The sequence below is a fragment of the Vidua chalybeata genome, chromosome 17, assembly GCF_026979565.1.
Source record: "Vidua chalybeata isolate OUT-0048 chromosome 17, bVidCha1 merged haplotype, whole genome shotgun sequence".
In the NCBI taxonomy this organism is placed as follows: domain Eukaryota; kingdom Metazoa; phylum Chordata; class Aves; order Passeriformes; family Viduidae; genus Vidua; species Vidua chalybeata.
This window is the reverse complement of record NC_071546.1, coordinates 3,092,679-3,114,238: the sequence shown is the minus strand read 5'-3', so window position 1 is coordinate 3,114,238 and position 21,560 is coordinate 3,092,679. Positions and strand designations below refer to the sequence as shown.

Sequence of the window (21,560 nt, the reverse complement as noted above, 5' to 3'; positions counted from 1 at the left end):
TTTTGTATGGTCCGTCTTCAAGCATTCAAGGAAAGAATTACTTCTGATACTTGTCATACGTTCCCATGTCAGTGAAACATAAGTTTAAAATAGTGTGACAGCTTGTTGTCTTCAAATTAAAATAAAGTCAGGTAGGAAAATATTGGTACAGATAAGTAGACAAAAAGCTGCTATTGCAGTCCTGAATGTTTGGATTTCATACTGCAGCTCCTGAGAGTAGCATGGACATGGCTGCTGTGCTTTGGGTACATGTGGAATTTGTCAGATGGATGACCTCTTGCCTCAGAGCTCTCAACTTTAAAAATACAGCAGCAAAACCATTTCTGGACTCTCTTGAGTGAGGGAAACCAAAAGCTTCCCAATGGTGAAATTAGTGCATTACCTGCCTTTATTTGCAGGTAGTGGAACCAAAAGGTAGGAGTGATCTGAATTACCTCACAGGATAACAGAAATAAAGAAGTGGTCTTGAAAACACCAATTGTTGCTTTATTATTTTGATTTCAACAGAAATGGCAAATAGCTTTTTTTTTTTTCCCCTGTGATGTTACATCTGATGCAAATACAGGGGTAAGTCATTATCCCTAATACTACATGTGCAGAAAATGTGACCAATGCCCTTATGGTGATCTCTGCATATACTTGATCACTGAAAAAATGTGCATATATTGGATTAAAGCTACTCTAAAAGGGGATTATGATCTGTAGTTGGTTCTGTTCAGCAGGTTATTGATACACTTGATATTGAATACAAAATTGTGCTAAAATTTTACACCTAGGCATGAATTTGAGCTTCTGTTGCCCAGAAAGGTGGTCATGTACAATTTTTTTTTTTATTTTAGTTGGCATAGAATCACTGTTAATATGAATGGTACCGCTGTGTGCTGCACACTGTTCTGGTGCATCTCATGAGCCAAGGATTAGTTTTAAGCATTTTGTTTAGAAATAAGCATTTTATGAAAACAGATGTTTCACATCTTTATGCTGTAGATGAATGGTTGCAGTAGTTTGATCTGGAGGAAGATTAAACTTTTTGACCTATTTTCAGTTGGGAGCAAAGAGTAGACCAGCATGGTCGAGTGTACTACGTGGATCATGTTGAAAAAAGAACAACATGGGATCGGCCAGAGCCTCTTCCTCCAAGGTGAGCCAGGATCAGCCATACAATCATCTCACATGTCTGGGTTTTTCAGGAATTAATTGCCTGACAGTTTGCTAAAGCTGGAACAAATATTTGAAAACAGAAATGTGAACCCAGTTGCTCCAGGTAGTCTCCAAGGAATGCATATGGAAAAGAGTTGAATGTCAAAGATTAGGCAAGCGCATCTTTACTGACTGAGAAACAGATTTCAGTTAAAGACAGTAGACACCCCCAAGAGTAAAAGAGAACAAAAACCACAGAAAAGTATTTTGGCACTGAGGTAACTATCAGCTTGAGCAGGAATACTCTTGGTTACCTCTTATCCCGAGGTTACTCTTTGCAGGCCTTTAATCTTGTCTCAGGGCTCCCAGCTGCCAATTTATTATGCACATAGAAACCAACTTTTGTTATTAAACTTCTCCAGCTCTTGGCATAAGAACAGCCAGTGATGTTAGCTCACAGTTGCTGTTTCTTATTTTTTAACAATATAAGAAAAGCACCAGAGTTGTTCTGTTGCACTTTTTTATCCTCAAATGGTTCACACACTATAAAGAATTACAAAGTGAAAATGTGGGATGGAAAAGAGAGCTTGTTATTAAAGAACAAAAACTGGCAGTCTCATAAATGGAGCTCACCTGTCATGTTCCAAGTGATTTTGAACTTTTTGTGCAGATGAACTTGTATGTTGCTTAAGCTTACTTAGAATAGGAATGTTTTCTTTCAAGTTTTGTAAGTAGTACTGATCTCATATGAACTGAAAATTAGGGGGAAAAAAAACCAAAGAAAATCAAAACAAAACACCAAACCCCATGCCCAAACCTTTATTTTCTGCCGGATCAGAGTATGAGGAAATCTTGTGTTGAATAGCTTAAAATGTCAGTGGGTTTGCTGTGTTGTAGGAGAAACCAGCAGGGTTGTGTTACGGGCTGGGTGGGATAACTGCAGTGATGCTAGCACAGAATGGACAGTGGTCTAGAAAGCTTTTGATAACTATTTCAAAAAACTCTAAAAATACAATAATTTGAATGGGTCTGACTTTGTATAGTATGCAACAAATAAAAGTGATTCTCATGAAAAAGTCTAGCTCTTGCATAATTTTAGCAGAAGGTACAAGGAGAAAAAAGCTGCTGATGAACCCATGCTTTCTGTTCCCTTCCACCACATTGGCCTCCAGGTGCCTCTGAGCCCTTAAATTGCCAGCTATTGACAACTGTGGCTTGTCTTTTTCCCCAAAGCTGGGAGCGCCGAGTCGACAACATGGGGAGGATTTATTACGTTGACCACTTCACCAGAACGACGACATGGCAGAGGCCAACGCTGGAGTCTGTCCGGAATTACGAGCAGTGGCAGCTCCAGCGCAGCCAGCTCCAGGGAGCCATGCAGCAGTTCAACCAGAGGTTCATATATGGGGTAAGGAATACGTGGGTGACTGAGGGTTAGGGTGGTTTTGGGGTTTGGGCATGCCTGTGGGTGACCTTTCCCCATAAAGGCAGCACACTGCTATGGTTTATGATAATGTATCTCTGTGTGTAGCATGGCAGGGAGGGCTCATTGTAATGTTAGTTCATCTCCTTGTAGTCAGCACATGGGGTTTAGTTGTCACCTCAATATGGGGCTTTTTGGATAAAATTTATATACAATATTGATAAAGCCTTTGGCTCAAAACAAGCTACAGCTTAGTAATAAGCTGGTTTATTTGTATAGGATCTTGTGTTACCCTGGCCAAAAACATGGGAGGAAAGCAATGCATTTCTGCTCTAGGTAAAATAAATTATGCACAATGGATGTTAGGAGAGCAGGGAAATTGAAAATAATCCTTCCAGCATTTTTATTCCATTGTTTGTCTCTGAGTAGCAGACATTAGATCACTCCAACTCATGCTACTCATGCTCATTAACAATGATGTAGGTTCTGATTTGCTGTACATGTGAGAATAAAATGGAGCCTGTAAGTGGTGGTAGGGAGAACTGTACTGAGTGCAGGAATGAAGTTTCTGATTGCTTTGGGTGCTACTGTACTAATTTCCTCCTGCGTAGGCAGGGGTACTAAACAAAGAATAATTATTTCTTGGCACTGTAGTTAATTAAACATGCCAAAGTCAGTAAAATGGGCCTTCTCTGTGGAGAAAAAGAAATAGTTGACATCTTTGCTTATGTGTAACGTTAACAAAAATGCATTTACTTCAGTAATTCAGGATGGCTATGGTAGAACATCTGGAAAGCAAATGACTAGTCATTAATGCCTCCTTTGTTCATGTGACTTGCAGAACCAGGACTTTTCATCCACACAGAACAAAGAGTTTGATCCTCTTGGCCCTCTGCCACATGGATGGGGTAAGACTAACTTGAATGTGTTTTGTAAAGCAATGTAATTAAACATTAAAGCATACTTCTGCCAAATTATTTGTCAGCTGTTCTAAGCTAGTTTTTAAAAATTAAAATCTACATTTAAATTATTATAAAATTAGATCTAATCTAATGTGCTATTAAAACAGAATTCTGAGTAGGCTATGCTATTTCAAAGTGGTTTAGAAACTATCAAGTGTTCTGGTTTACTCTACTGATAACAACTGTACTATCTGCTTTAACACTGTCATCCTTTTGAGACTTTTTCATTCCCCCCCACCATCCTGTTCCTGCTAAATCAGGCTCCAAATCCTCTCTAAATCAAACTGCTAAATTCTTTCTCCAAGATAACTGTTGAAGAGTTTTGTTGGTCTGAAAATTTTTTTTTATCGTGACAATTAACTGCTTCTTGATTTGTCCCTCTCCCTGGAATAAATTTGTTCTTGTACTTTACAGGCTTGAGAATTTACAATTAATACAAATTTTGGCAGGGTGTAATAAAAAATAGAACTGTAAAACTGCTTTCTGGTGTGACTATAAAGCAGATAAAAAAAATTCAAGTTTTATGATACGTAGGCAGAGCTCTCAGAATTCTCTTGTGGAATTTGGAGCAAGTAATTACTTGGCAGAATGGGACCTGAGTTTTTGGGTTCATCTGCTTTTCAAACCAAACTGTTTGGATTTTTAGTCCTGGTATTGATGCAACTTCATGCCATGGAACAGTCATTCCCCACATTTGTGCTTAGGTACATTACATATAACATTTCACAGAAAGGTCTTTAGGCTGGCAGTGTCCAGGAAATGGCAAACTGAGTCTTCACATCGTGTGGAATTCTGCTGTCAGGCTCATAGGCAAATGCCCACTTACAGACTTCTCTTGGAAACTGAAGCTTTTGAGCTGTGGTAGCCAGATTTTGATCCATTTTTGTAACTTGTGTCTCTTGCAACACTAAATAAAAATGGTATGAAGAGCTGCAGAACGGTACAGAGGAGCAAGTCAGGGCATTTCTCATAGGCAGTGTTAGGTCAGTGTACGCCCATGGTTCATCTGAGAGAAAATATAAGTGGGTTTTCTTGGAAACTGCATTGATTGTGTTTTATTCCCTGCTATAATTTGCACTTGAAGCCCCCTTGTACTTTCTTGATACTTCTGTGTACATCTGTTCCCTCCTCTGTGTTTGCTTTCTGTGTTGCTTGTCAGGCACATCATAGTATTTGACAGAGCTGAAGTTTTCTGTGGACAAAACAACTCACAGTTTTCCCTGTTTCGAATTAATTTCTCCTACAATTGAAAAATAAATTACATAGTAAGGAGTAATGTCAATGAAAGTGAAAATATGTTGGGTCAGAGGAGGTACAGAGAAACCTGAGAGCAGGAGAGGCTGGGTCTGGTGATTGATATTATATATTTGATGTAGTCTCAGCAATATATTAAAGAGGGAATTGAATTTGTTCTCCTTTTACATCTTTTCAGAAAAGAGAACTGACAGCAATGGCAGAGTGTATTTTGTCAATCACAACACACGAATCACTCAGTGGGAAGACCCCAGGAGTCAGGGGTAAGAAATCAGTTGAAGCCGCATGTATGATGAAAATGTAAACGAAATTAAAATGTAGCCAAGTAAGTGAGAGTAGAGTGAGCCGGGCATTGCTGCCCACGGATGAGGCATGGGTTGTGCTATGCAAACATCAGAGAGCTCAATAAAAAGTTCAGATATTGGCCAAAATGGAAACTGTCACAATATTACTGTGTCATCCTACAATTACCAGGAAATCCTTGGTCAACAGTAAGCAATAAACTCATTCCCCAGGACAGCTTCTGCTTTTCATAGGTAATCAATTACATTTGTCTAAACATCTGTGTCATTGGAGGAAGAAGAGATTTCCTTTGTATGATGATGGGATAGAGCAGAGTCTTGAGTAAGACTTTGGTTGTTTCCCGCACAGTCATAGAATTGCAGAATGGTTTGGGTTGGAAGGGACTTTAAAGCCCATCTCCTTCCACCCTCCTGACATGGGCAGGGACACCTTCCACTATCCCATGTTGCTCCAAGCCACGTCCAACCTGGCCTTGGACACATCTGGGGATGGATAGGAGACAGAAAGAAGACATACCCCAAAAAACTGTAGCACTTTCCTCACACCTCTTTAAAAAAAGAGGAATAAAGAAGACAGAGAATTTGAGGCACTACTAGAAACACTACAGTTCTGTTTATTTTGGGCTCTGTCACTGCAAAGTCTTTGAGGTAAGGAATAGAGGCAGGAAGCTGTTGGTGAAATGTATTCAGTCTCAACCTGCTGTTTGAGCTGAAAACATTTGTTTGGTGAAGCAACTTCACCTGTCCTCCATGGAGGAGGGGAAGGGGGACAGCCAAGGCTGTGTGAGAGGGATCACAGCTGTAGCCACTCACCTCTGCAGCAGCCAGCTGTGGAGAGCAGTTACTCTTGGAGCAGCCCAGCAACAGAATGTTTGGGCTGCACAGCCAGAACATGATATCTATGGAGGGAAGCCACTGGGGAGTACTTCACAGTGATACTACTCAAGTCTCCCAGATATACTGAGATCTACTTTTGTGTATAGCAAAACTGAGTTGGAAATGGGCAAAAAATTCTACATGATCGGTATTGGCATTTTCTTCTATTTTTGTCATTCTGAAACATTATTGGCTGCTGTGATTATGCATGAGGTACCAAAAGCTGCTTATGAGGTACCAAAAGCTGCTTATTAAAATTATATCAGTTTTTGAGTAAAAGCCTCATAGTTAGAAGATAAAATTCTGTTTGCGAAGAAAGCAATAAACCTTGCTTACACTTTTCCCTTAAGGTTTTTTCTTTCCTTTATTTAAGGTATTGCAAGCAAATTAGCTAATGTTTACTTCACCAGTCCTTTTCATCTAATTGAGAGCTGACTGCAAATTTTGGGCAGGGGGAGGGGGAGAAGCTAAAATAAATCCGAAAAGAAACTTTCTCAGTTTGTAGACTTTCTAGATTTTCCAAGATGCTTACTGTGTCAGGTATTACTCAATTGACATAATGGATTAAGTTGATCAGTTCCCGTGTATTTTCTTGTATCCGTAGTCAGTTAAATGAGAAGCCCTTGCCAGAGGGCTGGGAAATGCGATTTACTGTGGATGGAATTCCCTATTTTGTGGATCACAATAGAAGAACCACTACATACATAGATCCCCGCACGGGCAAGTCTGCTCTGTAAGTGTTCTTAACATCTTACTAAGATTTCAAAAGTCAAGTTTAGCACACGTAATTTTTGAAATCTTTTTTTTTTTCCTCTTACCTACATTATTAGGCAGGAAGGTTCTACATGGAGCAATGCTGCTTAATTACCTGGGATTTCTCATTCACTGAAAGTCCCTGAAGAAGGCAGAGTTCTGAACACTGCAGAATCCTTCTTGCCACATAGTGTACGAGATTTGAGAGTAATGGAGGAGCTGCATCTCTCCTGTTGATGACCAAATCCCTTTCCTAGCATTACTAGTCTCTCTCTTTTTTTGATTATTTTTTTTTTTGGGAACCAGAATGAAGTTGAAACCAGAATTTACCTCCCAAGTTAACTGAATGTCATCCCTTCTATATTGTTATAATCTTTTTTTACAGTTAATGTTCAGGTAGTGTTTTAAATGTACTGTTAAGCATTCCACAGTTTACAAAGGAAGATTTTTCTTTTTAGTTTTAAAACAAGAAATTACACCCCAAAATCAAAAAATGTGACTAGATAGCCAGCTAAACCATACAGCTGTATAACTAATTCATTTGCAGGCTTTTGCTTCAGTTACAAAAACACTTGGAAATTCATTCTTTTCCTCCTTTTTGGTTGCAGAGACAACGGACCCCAGATAGCTTATGTGCGTGATTTCAAGGCCAAGGTCCATTATTTCAGATTCTGGTGTCAGGTATGGATTCATTTTTTTGGCAATATTTGCTTGCATTTTTGGTTTTGCTTACATGCTTTCAATACCTTCTTCAGTGCCTTCCAATAAAGGGAATCTAACTACTCTAAGGTTAAAGGTGAGTTAAATTAGGAGGGAGTAAATGCAGGAAATGTATAATCCCATGTAAGATTTAAAGTGATGTAACTTTTGGCTTTAAAATGTTTTAGAATAAAGGAAAGCATCAATTTCCCTACTTTTTTTTGAAGTGGTGGGTTTCTGAATAGTGTTTTCTTGCTGCTGTCAATACAGGAATATATGGAGGCACAGTTTTTTTAGAGTTAATGCAAGATCTACTTTCTATATGAATACCCACTTCTAGCAGAAAATGCAGGGCCCTTGCGACACAACAGACATGTCTAAGCACTGAGGGATATACTGTGGTGCACATGGGCTGCTCTAACATAATATCAAGATCCAGCATGTCAGTCTTGGTCCTCTAAGCTCCTTATATCAAGAGATGAAGTAACTTGATGTTTAGGAAAAAGCCTGTGGTTTAAATGTTCCAATTTTCAAGAGTCACTGAATTAACCTTTGAAAATAGTGGAGAGACTAGCCTTGTTTTTCACTTGGAATTTTGTGCAGTATAGCCTGGATATTCTAATTTTTTTATTAAATTGATAGAATCACAGAATAGTTTGAGTTGTAAAGGACCTTAAAGATCATCTCATTCCAACCCCTTGCCATGGGCAGGAACACCTTCCACTAGCCCAGGTTGCTCCAAGCCCCATCCAGCCTTGGACACTTCCAGGGATCCAGGGGCAGCCACAGCTTCTCTGGGCACCCTGTGCCAAGGCCTCCCCACCCTCACAGGTGCTGGGAATTCCTTCCCAATATCCCTCCTAACCCTGCCTCTGGCAGTGGGAAGCTGTTCCCTGTGTCCTGTTGCTCCAGGCCTTTGTCAATAATCTCTCTCCATCTTTCTTGTTGGTCCCTTCCAGGTACTAGGAGGCCACAATTAGGTCACCCTGAAGTTTCTCCAGGCTGAACAATCCCAGTTCTTTCAGCCTTTTCTAACAGGAGAGGTTCTTCATGTGTCTCATTAATTCTGGGGTAGAAAGTCTTCCTCAGTTGGAATATGTTATTGATCTTCATGTTATCCAGTATGTTGTAGGAGTGCTCCTGTTCTGAGCAGCATCTGGAGCTGTGTTCATGTCACTGTAGATAGCAATGTTGGAACCAATTTTTCTTGGATTAAATTACAATTTAGATACCTTGATTGCTGGGTTTGTTTTATATTGATTGATGAAATTCAACTGTACCTTTTAATATATACAACAAATAGCAGTCCAAACTGAGTAGTGGAAACTTTAAGTGATTGTACCCTTCACATCTAAAAAATTTCGTTTCAGCAACTGGCAATGCCACAGCACATAAAGATCACAGTGAGCAGGAAAACATTATTTGAGGACTCATTTCAGCAGGTATTGTGTTAAAACATGGGAGTAATGGGCATGAAAAATAGTATTATTAAATTTATTCTCACATGTAGTTTTTGAACCTTTGATATCTTGCTAATGTTACTTTAAGTCAGACTAACAAAAAAAAATTAATAGGCTGAATTCACACTTACATGATCATGCTAAAATATTTAGTTCTGGCACTCATTTATCTGACAAAGGTGATTTTTTTCCTCAGAATGATTTAAAATCTGAGTTGATTTTGAGGAGACTGCTGGGGCAGAGCAGCACCCCATTCTCAGGATATTTTTGTGTTGTGCTTATGTTTGTGCATTTTCCTCACAATGTGTTGTACTAGCATGGGCTATGTGCAAAAAAATATATTAAGTTGATCTTAGTCTAGTTGTCTTGAAATGAGCAATTTTTTTAAAAACAAAAATTATTAATTCTATTTGCATTGAGTGCCATTCTTATTAACCTTTGTAGACCTAAGGTTAAAATGTTAAGGTTTTGTTAAAGTCTGTAGACCCTGATTAAAATTTTTCCAAATTATTAAATGCTCTAGTGCTTGTTAGAAAATAGTAATAATTCTAAGCAGTGTTTATAGCTGTTTTCATTTAAAAAATCGATTGTTTTTCTTTCACTAAGATAATGAGCTTCAGCCCTCAGGATCTCCGGAGACGTTTATGGGTTATTTTCCCTGGTGAAGAAGGTTTAGATTATGGAGGTGTGGCAAGGTAAACTACACTGAAATGGTAGATAATAACTTGTTCTGCTAGTGGTGATGTGATGGCTTCCCCAAAGTACTTAATTGCAGTGCTTTCACAGTAGGAGTGAAGTTTATTCCTTAGCTTGGAACATCTGAGGAAGACAGTTCTGCAAGATGTTAGCATGTCTTAAAACTGTGTAAAATGATTTTCAGCTTGCATTAGGAGTTACTTTAATCATCTCCACGATTAAAGAGATGCAATTTACTGAACTAACATAAGCCTGTGACCCAACTGTTAATGTCAAAGTAGAGTTTATTGAAAAAGTGAACAGAAACCTACATTTAAATCCAAAGTCTTGACTGGAATGTGACTGAGAAGTGCATACGTTAATTGGCATTCCCTAACCCTGGATCTTTAGATCAGTGGTAGACTTGTAATGTGCTCATTTAGATAAGAGTGGGTTTTATCCAAGCCACTGACAGTTGTGTATCATTGCAACTTCTCATTTTAATTTGTAATTTGCTGTAGTTTCCCTCTGGTGTCAGTGTGGGCCAGCTGCTCTCTGGGGAAAGAGGCCCAACAAGGGCCTGAGTCAACATGAGTTAGCTACAGTAATTTCTGCTGTGATTTATTTTGAAAAGTGTTTTTATTGTTTGTGTGATTTCAGGGAGTGGTTCTTTCTATTGTCACACGAAGTCTTGAACCCCATGTATTGCCTGTTTGAATATGCAGGGAAAGATAACTACTGCTTGCAGATAAACCCAGCCTCTTACATCAACCCAGACCACCTGAAATACTTCAGATTCATCGGGAGGTTCATTGCCATGGTAAGTCCTAAAGCAGGAAGCGGGACTGTCCTGTAATTTTCCTATGAATAAATACTGTGCCATCAGATAGATAATGAAAAAAATCCATTTTTGAACTGACAGTATCAGGTGTTTTGGCTATAACTCCTGTTGGTATAAGCTACTTCAGCATATTGGCAGTGATGGTACTCAGGTTGGTTTAATTCTTTGGCTGTCAGATTTCATGGGCCCAGAGAACAGAATGTTGTCGTATTAAGTACTGAAGCATCCTTTGCATTATTTTGTCTGTTTTTGTGTTCCTCAGGCTTTGTTCCATGGGAAGTTCATTGACACTGGTTTCTCTCTGCCATTCTATAAACGTATCCTAAACAAAGCAGTAGGACTCAAGGATTTAGAATCTGTTGACCCAGAGTTTTACAACTCTCTCATCTGGGTAAAGTGAGTTTGACTTCATTTTGTTCTTGAAATAGCAATACAATGTTTTTGGTTTTCACTTCTGCCAAGAAGTAGGTGTAAATCTATTACTAACAACCCCACCAAAAAGTATAATCTAACGTTGCAGAGCAGTATGGAATTTTTACTGTGACTTTAGATACACAAAGAATGATTTGCTAATGCAGAGCCTTTCTGGTTCATTGAATATTCCGTGCAGCATCTTGTGTTGTGTTTTTATTGGCTGTTACTAATTCTAGTTAGACATACAGATGTGACAGTGTTGAACATGGTTACAAATAAAATGGCTTGAGTAAATTTGACTGAGACTTTTCAGATAACTGATTAAAAGAAATCAGCAAAAACCCATTTAATGTTTCTCTAGTACTGGTTTAGTTAGAAAACAAAATGTTTAGTGCTACAAGACCACGAAGTTAACAAATGTAGTTTATTATTTACTACCACATAATTCTTCTGTTAGTCACACTTGCAATTTGACTTCAAGGTTGGTATTGAAGATTTAATGCTTTAAAGAAGTTCTAGCTGTCCTGGTATTTTTACCCCAAGCTTAATGATTCCAGACCATTCCTACCTGCAGCCTTCTGTGTCTGCATGGTCAGGCACCTCTCTGTCCATGCTCTTGTGGAGTCCTCCTCTTCCACTCTTTTGCAAATTCCTCTCCAGAGACTAGCAAGTAAAAAGGATGTGGAGTTTCTAGACCACAGTTATTTTGGAATTATATATTAGAGATATTTTAAGAAATAATTTTCAAAACCTCTTTTTTCTAAAGCACTGTAATTTTGTACTGATTTTGTCATAGGAGGATGCCACATGTTTTCGTCCATGGTTGATGTGCACCATTTGTTTCAGTAACACAGATTTTTTTTTCTTTCAGTTAAAAACGTTAACAAATATATTAGAAGAAAAAGAAAGACAAACTGAGTAAATTTTTTTCTTCAGCTATAATAAAAACAATTTTGCAGAAAAATTAGTCTTTCTTGTGACTAGAGACAAAACATTTCACTTACGAATCACACTAAGAATGGTTTTAAACATGGTTTGAGAACTTCATCGGAGGTGTGAGAATAGATTGGGTTTTGAAATGCAAAACTAAATATATAAGCCAAGATTTTAATCTGTAGTGGTGATTCTTGGAAGGTTCATATTAAATACTGAGGAGCAGAGAAAGCAGCATGAGATGATTAAGAATTGAGATAGGAATTTTATTTGGTTTTCAGAGTAGTATGTTCTGCACTCCATGGATGTGCTGCTAATGTGCCTTCATTTTAATTCAAAGCAATTTCTGTAGTGATAGAAATCTTCTAGGCTGAAGCACAGAAAAGGCTTTGCCCCTTTGAAAAATCACTTAAGGATGTGAAAATTGGAGAAAAGGCTTCAGACCTCCAGGGCTGAAGAGTCCTCTCAGTCCAGACCCAAACTTTAGTGTAGCTGAGCCTGCTTTTCTGCAGTGCTGCTGGAGGTACCCTTGAGGAAAGGACTGCACATTTACAGGGGAGAAGAGCCATGTCTGTCAGGACAGACATAATTTTGTTCCTCACAAAAAAGAAAATTTTATAACTTTGCAGGCAGCATTCCTTGGCACTTGAATCAGAGGGCTGTTTTTCTCATTCCCACAAGTTTGAGGATTTCACAAATTGACTGAGTTTGGAGGGGGACTTTTAGAGGTCATCCACCAAACCTCAGTGCCCAAACTGAGCTGGAGCTTTCATTTTAAAAGGGATAGATGATGAAATAAAATCAGCCTTTCATCTGAAGCCTTCCCTCCCCATCCAAGGTTTCATGCAGTACCATATATTTTGGAAAGATGAAGTTCAAAAGTGCAGTTGCATCATGGGGCCCAATAAACCATAGCCATGTTTTCGAGACTGGCATTGCTGTGTTATGGGTCAGGTTAAATATCTGGATTTTGCACTTGATTTTGGAGGAAAACGATCATCAAAACCTCTGTATATACAGGCAGTTCTTCACTTTCCAAAAGCATAAATCAACATATAAACTCCAGGACTTCTGGCAAGGCCATAATTACTGTGTAAGGAACATTTCCTTATCTTGACTATTTAACTCCAAACTTTCTACCTTAAGGTTCTTCATACTCATCTCTTCTGCTGTGTGCAAGTTCTCAACAGAGTTATTTTAAAACTGTATTTTTTTCCTTCCAGAGAGAATGATATTGAAGAATGTGGCTTGGAAATGTTTTTTTCTGTTGATAAAGAAATACTAGGTGAAATCAAAAGCCATGATTTGAAGCCAAATGGTAGCAACATTCTGGTCACAGAAGAAAATAAAGAAGACTACATTAGGTAAGAATAAGTGAAGACTTTAAAATACTCTGTTATTTTCTTTCTTTGAGTTCTAGCAACAAAAGACCGTCTGTGTCATCTAAAGCATTGCTGAACAATTGCTGATGCTGGCAACAAGTGGCAAGGTTTGGATCTCATATTTGAAACAGGAATATTGATAGACCTAAGTTTCTAAAGTCCACTTTTCCTAAAGATCATGGTTAGAAGAAAGTCCACTTTTTTCCTAGAGTTATCTCAGTTTAGCAGAATACCATGACAAGAATTGTGACTGTCATATATTTAATGAAATGCTACATCTGTTTATTACTGTAATTATATTGCTTTATAGCCTGCTGGTGTTCTAGCCAGCCATTTCTGGTTCATATGGGGTTTTGAGGGGTTGTTTTTTGTTTGGGTTTTTTTGAGAACATTTCTGGATGTTTTTCTGAAGATTCTTATTTTTCAAAGATACTTGGAATTGCTGTTAGTTTTATATGAACTGGTCTTGTAGGTGTAACAGTGTTTTGAATTTTGTCATAGGTTGTATTGTCATAAAATAAGGATCATATTTGCAGCACCAAAATGTTTTAAAGCAATAGATTGAGTGAAGGAGCCTAGGAGTGATTAAGGAATAAACATGTGAACAGTGACCTGCTTTGTCCTGAAATGTCCCCTCCTTCCTCAGTGTGCAGCAGTACAGCAGCTCTGATTTAAGGTGTGAACTTCAACATAGAAGCTTGGAGAATGTGCTTGCAAAAAACATCATCACACATTGCAGGCACAAACTAAACTGAATCACAGAGAATTTTCTTCTTTGTTATGATATGTTCTGTGAAGGCTTTTTCCATAGGCAGGGGGAGGGAGTTGGGAGTGGGCTCTATTTTCATCATATGAGAAATCTGCAGACATTTCAGTGATTCACAAAAGAGGTGGTGTTTGCACCAGAAACATACTGGCATTTGGCAGGAGGGAGGTTCTGCAGAAAGTCATTCTTCTCTAGTTCCTAGGAACCCAGGGAGAGCTCGAATTAACAGTTTCATTCAGATTCTTTTGCCTTACTCCAAGTCCTGCTTTAAGTCCCCCAAGTTTCTAGGACTGAAATGAGAAATAGCCACCTCTCCTTTAGACTCCAGCACTCCTGACAGGTTAGGCTTGAATTCAGCATAATATCTGCTTCTCCCTGGGTTCAGGTTCTCCGGGTCTCCTGCCTGCTTTTCACCCTTTTATTAATGGAGAGTGGAGTTTCTGCCACAGAGCAGTTTCATGATTAACAGAAACAAATATGGAACTTTCCAAATGGACATAGTCACTGCTTGGTAAGCTGGCAGTCCTGCTGCTCTTCACCAGTACAACTTGACTTGTTTTTTACCTTGTCATGGATAACAACTGAGATTTCTGGGGAGAACATCAGACAAAATCTTCAAACACCTTAGGACTGCTGTGCTCGCATTAATGTAATCAGTGAAGAGATGCTGCCTCCTCTTTGAGTCCAAAATACTTCTGTAGCAGAAGGGTTTAACACTTCGGGTAATTTAGAGAAAAAATGCAATCATTTGCACAGAGTAAAGGCTGCTGATAAAATTATATGGTGCTCTATCCCCAGAACTTTCCAGACTTTCCATGTTTTTTTAACTTAGCTTACAGTTCATCTCAAAATAGGTAAAGATGTGGACTTGGGTTAGCATGAGCCATTTAAATGATCTTGGTGTGTCTTCTTTTCCAGGCTAGTAGCAGAATGGAGACTGTCCCGAGGTGTTGAGGAGCAGACACAGGCTTTCTTTGAAGGCTTCAATGAAATACTGCCACAACAGTATTTGCAGTATTTTGATGCAAAGGAACTGGAGGTAAAGGATTGCTTGGCTATTGCTGGATCCAGGTCATTACACATAAAATAAACTCCAGTCAGTGCATCTGAAGAACAGAACTCACTGAGGCTAACAACTGTTTTATAGGGAATATGGGGGAAACTTCATGGAATAGTATTAGATTAATGTGCTTTCCTTAACTTTCCTTTTTGCAGCCAACTTAGATATTTCTAAATGCCAAGATTCTGTCAGCAGAAATTTCTTACTTTGTCTTTGTGATTCTTTGATTTGCCTGTGTTCAAAGAATGAGTAACTTGACAGAATGAGAGATAAAGTCAGATAGATATTTAGTGGATGGTTGCATATAGACTGGGCCAAGTTCTTGGTTTGGGTTTGATCTCTCAAAATTACACTTTCTGAATCATCTGTTCAGTTTGAAAAGTAAAACCATCAAAACAAAACATCCCATCCCTAGTGAAGAATTGTATGGCTGGGCAAAGATAAACTGGCTTGAATGTCTACATAGAATCCCAGAATGGTTTAGATTGGGATCTTAAATAATCTTGCTCCAGCCCCCTTTCATGTGCAGAGACACCATCCACTAGCCCAGGTTGCTCCAAGCCCTGTCCATCCTGGCCTTGGACACTTCCAGGGATCCAGGCGCAGCCACAGCTTCTCTGGGCACCCTGTGCCAGGGCCTGCCCATCCTCACAGGGGAGAATTTATTCCTAAAATTGCAAACAATTACTCCATTTTTCACAACAGAGATGCTCTCTAATTTGTGGCCTCTCCAAATACACTTCATGAACCAGTCTTTGAACCACTTCATCATCAGTCTTTGTTTATAGAAGTTTTGGATGAAGTTTAAAATTAAAACCAGGTGCACTGTTATTGCAGGTGCTGCTAAGTGGGGGTCCAGTTGTTCTCTTTTGCTGTGTGCGAGGTCAGAGAAGGAAAGTGGAAATTTGTACTCCTCTGCTTATTTCCCTTTTTCTGCCCCAAAGGTGCTTCTCTGTGGAATGCAAGAAATTGACCTGAATGACTGGCAGAGACACACCATCTACAGGCACTACACCAGGACCAGCAGGCAGATTGTGTGGTTCTGGCAGGTTTGCAGATTTTGCTTTATTCTCAGACCAGCAGAAGTTACAGAGCACAGCTCAGTGGACAGTGGTCAGAACACTGAGCACACCTGCAGAGCGCAGATAGAAACTGTTATTGCTAACCCATCTGTTCCCAACAGCCACATTACTGTTCATCTGTGGATGGTGATGATGTAAAAGTCTGAAGATTGAATCTATCCCTAAATGTTTATTTCAATTACTGTTTTTCAGTTTGTGAAAGAAATAGATAATGAGAAGAGGATGAGACTCTTGCAGTTTGTGACTGGAACATGCAGATTGCCAGTGGGAGGATTTGCTGACCTCATGGGTATGTATTGATAACCCTTCTAATGCAGGAGATACTTCTAAAAAGAACCTAATAATACATTTACAGCATTTTAAATGAGTTTTATATTAAATGCTGTTTTGTAAGCCATGCATATACTTGAGCTATGATGGAAAAAGATGGAAGGAATGTTTTCACCTATTTATTGCACTTTAAAATCACTTCAAATTGATGCATTTCTCCACATGTATACTTTGATCTACGCAGAGCTGTAGAGTGAGACAAATGTCCCTTCTCTGTGCAAATAATGGAAATCCTGTCTTTATTTTAGCTTTGCATGCTTCAGGTGTGTTACAGTGATAGAAAGGTAGCTGGATTATGCCTTGTCTATTGGAATTTGTTACAGGGAGCAATGGACCTCAAAAATTCTGTATCGAAAAAGTTGGAAAGGAAAACTGGTTACCCAGAAGTCATACCTGGTGAGTACATAACAAATCAGAATATTGCTAATGCTCTGGTTTTGGTGACCACAGTCTGCTGTGACATTTTAGTAAATGGCTAATATGCTGAAATGGTTGAGACTCTGTGAAAGCAAACACAATTACACCAATGAACTATGTTGTTGAATGATGGCTGAACTTCTGAAAAGCTCTTGTGGCATGGAATAGATTCCACTGGGAATTCTATGGATTTGTGTAATATATTACTGAACAATTAAAGTCATTACCAGTAGTGTTTAACAAGGTTGGGACTATCTTTTGTTATCACTGTACTCCTTAGTAAAATAGCCACCTTCACACACTTCCAGAGAAAAGATCACTTCTACTCTTTTCTTTGGGTAGGCAAAACTACACAAATTGAAAATTTTGTATCAGAATGATGACTCTAATTAACCACCTAGAAGTTGGTTTTCCTCCAACTAGGAAAAGTTAATGAAAATTATCACTGTATGAGCACTTGAATACTAACCTCTGCCCTCAGAAATACATACATTTATATCAGTAGTCAGGTTTTTTCAGGGTATAAATCCCAGTATCCATCTCCACAGCAAAAATTCCAATCACTCATATTCATAATGGATTTTTTGTTCCTATTGAATTCTTCATCAGTACTTAATTTTTTTTATTTTGCAGTTTCAATCGCTTAGACCTTCCACCATATAAAAATTATGAGCAGTTAAAGGAAAAGCTGTTATTTGCAATTGAAGAAACAGAAGGATTTGGGCAAGAGTAGCTGAAATTTGCACCTTGAAGAATGTGAACCCAACATGATGTATGTGCTTCACTTCTTCTGCTTGTTGCACACTTCCTTGTAAAGTAGACATGACTTGGATTTATTTAACAGTACTAATGTGTAAATAAATGGATGTTATCCTGAGGTTATCCACCTTAACTCTGGATTTCTGCTGAGCACTTTCAGAAATCAAATGCGCAATCCGATACGGCTACGAGTGACTAATGACCAGAGTAGAGGTTTAATACAGCTTTGGGCTCTGCTTTGTTTTACCATTCATTAATTAGAATGTGTCCTTAATGACTGACAGATTTTTAACAATAGTTTTGTCTTTCCTTTTTAGTAGCATTTTTGCTACTGATGCACTGGGAAGTTCATTGGTAGCTGCAATGCTGCAGCAGCATCCTGAGCCTCCTAACAGCAGTGTCAGAGCCAGCCTGGATCCACCTCTGTGCTGTGAGCAGCTCTAATCCTTAAGCTCCTTTTTCTAACTCCAGTGTGGCCAGACTGTTCTTCCTTGCCTGGAGTCTGCTCACGCACCAGCTGACTGAAACTGCTCTTAAGGGGATGTCAAACTGTGGCACAAATCCAGGGCATAGCTTTGCTTTGGTTTATCCCAATCCTGCTCCTGTGAGCAAAAGAGACACCTGCCCAAAGTGGTTGGAACACTGCTCTGTGCCCTCTGAAGGGTTGAGAGCTTTTGCTGTGTAACACATTTTAACTTTGAAATCAATATTAACACTGTGGTACTTCACTTGTTTTGCAAAAGACAAGCCTAGCTGGGATTGCACTGATTCCATTGAGGTTCCTGTTTGTAGGCTGTTTGTCAGCAGTGTTAATGGACATTACCCTCGGTGTTTTTCCTACATGTTGCAGTCAGTTTGCTCTCAAGAGTTCGTTCGGCTCTCAGGAAGAAGCACAAAACAACTGGATTCAGAAAATGATCCTACTCATCATTTCTGTGGATGAACTGATGTGTGAGACTGGCTGAGGCAAGAGGATTAGAAAGTTCAGACACGGATTACAGGTTTTTGGGAAGCTGGAGCATCAGTAAATAGTTCTATAAAGTTTGAAACTAAAGTTTTTGAGGAGGTTTCTAAGCTAATTCACCCACTTAGCTGCTTATAGCTAGTAACTTTTGTAGCAAGTTCCTGTTGAATTAACATCTATTATTTCCTTTCAGAATCTCTTCATTCTTTTCTGGTTTACAATAACATTTTGCATTTTACTGCTCCTTTAGACTGAATGCACTTTTTGGGTCTGGTCAGCCCTTTCCCTTCCCCCGAAGGGAGGAAGTCAGACACCAGTGAAATGAGCTGTAGCCACAGTAAGAGACGTGACACTTGAAATAACATGTAGCACATACTAAAGCAAACCTGCAGCTCAGAGCGCTGGGGCAGGAGCTGCATTTAAGACTCTCTCAGATGACAGAGCTGAAACAGGAAGTGGGGAAGTGTAAAGCTGAACATTCAGTCTGGAAAACAGTATTTCTTTCCTGCTGTCTTATCCATCTAAACTGCAAGAGGGAAAAACCAATTCAGGCCTAAGAACCAAGACACTACAGGTTTTAACTGACTTCACAGGTGTGTCGGGACTTAGAGATAAATGCTTTGGGAAGGCAGGAGGGTGGGACTTGTCAGGCTTAATTGAAGGAAGGCCTGGGGAGAGGTGCTGATGATACAGAAATGCCCCTCATCTAAAGTTCATTGATGGTGAGAATTCACCTTCAGGTGTGACTGGGAGGAGACTTGCCAACTTCCACAACATTTGGATCTATGACAGTATACAGCTCATGAGAAAAAAAAAGCCTTATATATATTTTCTGTTTATATTAATTCTTACAGTGAAATGTAGTTATCTAACATATTTACAAGAGAGATTAAATTAAGCAAGATAATGCAAGGTTAAGCTATGAAAAATAGTCTATGTTCTGCATATTGCTTTACAATTCGTGTAGGGAACCTAGAACTATTGTTCATGTATAAATATCACCCAAAAGGCTGTCAGCCCTATATTTTTAAAATAAAGAGTAGTTATAATTGAAATAGCCTTAGCCCTAGTTCTATAGGGTTTGGCTGTTGAATATTTTTATGGCTGAAATGTTTAGTTCAGGAAAAACATACCTGCTTGTATATATTTTTGATGTCTAGGATTCTACTTATCCCATTGTTTCTTTAATTTAAATGGCATGTTTATATGTCTTTTCTGCTGTACCAGGATGGGAGAAAGGGGGCTGGATATTCCAAGCACCAGATAATGATTTAAAAATATTGCAAATAAAAAATTCATTGAGGGGGGAAAACAATCAGTGAAACATCGGATTTGGCCAAATAGAAAAAGTTTAAAGCAACTTTACAGCATTACATTGACCATATTTCTGAAGGCACCAAGTTCAGATTCCTTAGGCATTTGACTTGTGAATAATAACAAATCTGATACATTTTTACAGCAAGTTGTGTAGAAGTTAAAAGGAATTATACAAGTCACTGGTGCATTTTTCAGTTCTTTTTGAGGATCTGGTGAAGCAATACAGGGATGAGCCCAGAGCAGCTGCTATCCCAGATAACAGGTTTTTGTGGATTGGATTTACAAGTGAGATTTTCAGCAGAGATTAATTAATTTGTCTCCCACTGCTTCAACTGTTTTAGCAACCTGAGCTGCATAAATTCCTAGTATGTCACAAATGTACATTCATATGCAACTGTCAGTTGATCCTAATTACCAAGTATTAAAAGAAATTTTGTTTAGAGTTTTCCCTCATGAGAATGACATGAGAAAATGAAACACTGAGAATTAACAAAGCCTTACTGTTATAAGTAGCTCAGGAACTGTTCATTTATTAATGACATGCACAGTAAATACATTCTTTATCTAGTATGGAAGTTTGGTTTTTTTTAATCCAGTTGCTTGTGTTTAAAAAAAACAACCTTTTTTATTATTTTGAGAAAAATAAAAAATTGTTTGGGGGGGGTTAGGGTTTTCTTTTTTATTTTTTTTTAAATTTTATTTTAATACATGCTGCACTGGTTGGTAATCTCAACTCTTGTTATATTGGTATCTCCAGCCCCCTTTTTTGTGGTGTCTTTTAATCTTCTCCAAGAATCACTGTTTGTGTATATGTGCTCTAGTGAACTCATGTAGAAACTGGGATCAGCAGCACTGGATTGTAAAATACTGTACTGAAATTCATTGTCAATATTTCCTTGCATTGTAATTCCAAATACTCAGGTAACTGTAACAGTATCTCAGTAAGTCAAATACTTTTATAAAACTACTTAAAGAGCTGGTGGTCTGGTTCTTATTCCTCATGTGTGACAGAATATCCAAGTGGAAATGAATTGTCTGTGTGCTCCTGGGGGCAAGGGTCAGGCTGCCTGGACTTGTCCTTCCACTAGGATTCTTCAGGAATAGTTCTTTCCCAAGACCTTGTCCACCCTTGTTGATTGCATTGGATACTGGAGATTTTGGACACAATTTGTGGATTTTTAGTGCTTGTGGATGCTGCCCTGAGGAGCCAGTGATGGCTGTGAGGCTGCTGAGGCCTGAGGGAGATGGTGTGGAGGGAGGTCCTGCAGGAGCCACAGCTGTAACATCTCCTTGCAACACTGGTGTAGGGATACCAACAATGAGGAATGACACTGCAAGTGGTTAGGATTGGTAGAATGCCACAAAGGAGGGGGGAAAAGCTCCAGTGAGGCCAACCAGCCTGGTAGTGTCCCTCATCTTCGTTGAAGGGGGAGGTGGCATTTAGATTCTTCCTGCTGTGAAAACCTCTCCTGATGGCCATAAGCTTTCCCAGATAATTGAGATGGGCTTTGCAGTGAGGTTCCAGTTTCCTCAGTGCTCACAGGGATGTCCCATCAGATCTTAGGGTCACAGAATACTGAACTTGATGATCTCAAAGGTCTCTTCCAACCTAGTTAATTTTCTCATTCTGTCTCAGGGACGTGATTCTGTCCAGTTTGGTCAAATGGTCCCTAAACTGATCCTTCCCTGATATTCCCTGCTGCAGACCTTCCCACTGGGTTCTCCCTCTGCTGACTTTCCCAGGTGTTCCC

The 21,560-nt window shown here is 39.0% G+C and overlaps 1 protein-coding gene across 7 annotated transcripts in view; it reads left to right on the top strand.

Moving 5' to 3' along the window:
* The window catches only part of ITCH (itchy E3 ubiquitin protein ligase), a 96,940-nt gene that overhangs the window by 70,650 nt on the left and 4,730 nt on the right, over window positions 1–21,560 (top strand). For 3 of the 7 annotated variants that reach the window (XM_053958737.1, XM_053958732.1, XM_053958736.1), the window contains 16 exons: window positions 1,046–1,141; window positions 2,374–2,548; window positions 3,405–3,471; window positions 4,958–5,042; window positions 6,562–6,690; window positions 7,319–7,391; window positions 8,780–8,851; window positions 9,476–9,564; window positions 10,205–10,364; window positions 10,648–10,781; window positions 12,956–13,096; window positions 14,799–14,919; window positions 15,885–15,989; window positions 16,215–16,311; window positions 16,676–16,748; window positions 17,403–17,541. In XM_053958737.1, coding sequence (XP_053814712.1) covers window positions 1,046–1,141; window positions 2,374–2,548; window positions 3,405–3,471; window positions 4,958–5,042; window positions 6,562–6,690; window positions 7,319–7,391; window positions 8,780–8,851; window positions 9,476–9,564; window positions 10,205–10,364; window positions 10,648–10,781; window positions 12,956–13,096; window positions 14,799–14,919; window positions 15,885–15,989; window positions 16,215–16,311; window positions 16,676–16,748; window positions 17,403–17,502 — 1,717 coding nt within the window. In that variant the 3' untranslated portion in view covers window positions 17,503–17,541. Of the gene's footprint in view, window positions 1–212; window positions 415–1,045; window positions 1,142–2,373; window positions 2,549–3,404; window positions 3,472–4,957; window positions 5,043–6,561; window positions 6,691–7,318; window positions 7,392–8,779; window positions 8,852–9,475; window positions 9,565–10,204; window positions 10,365–10,647; window positions 10,782–12,955; window positions 13,097–14,798; window positions 14,920–15,884; window positions 15,990–16,214; window positions 16,312–16,600; window positions 16,749–17,402; window positions 17,542–17,845; window positions 20,785–21,560 lie in introns of those variants that run through there. The other 4 variants (XM_053958733.1, XM_053958738.1, XM_053958734.1 and 1 more) reach the window with 4 other exon arrangements.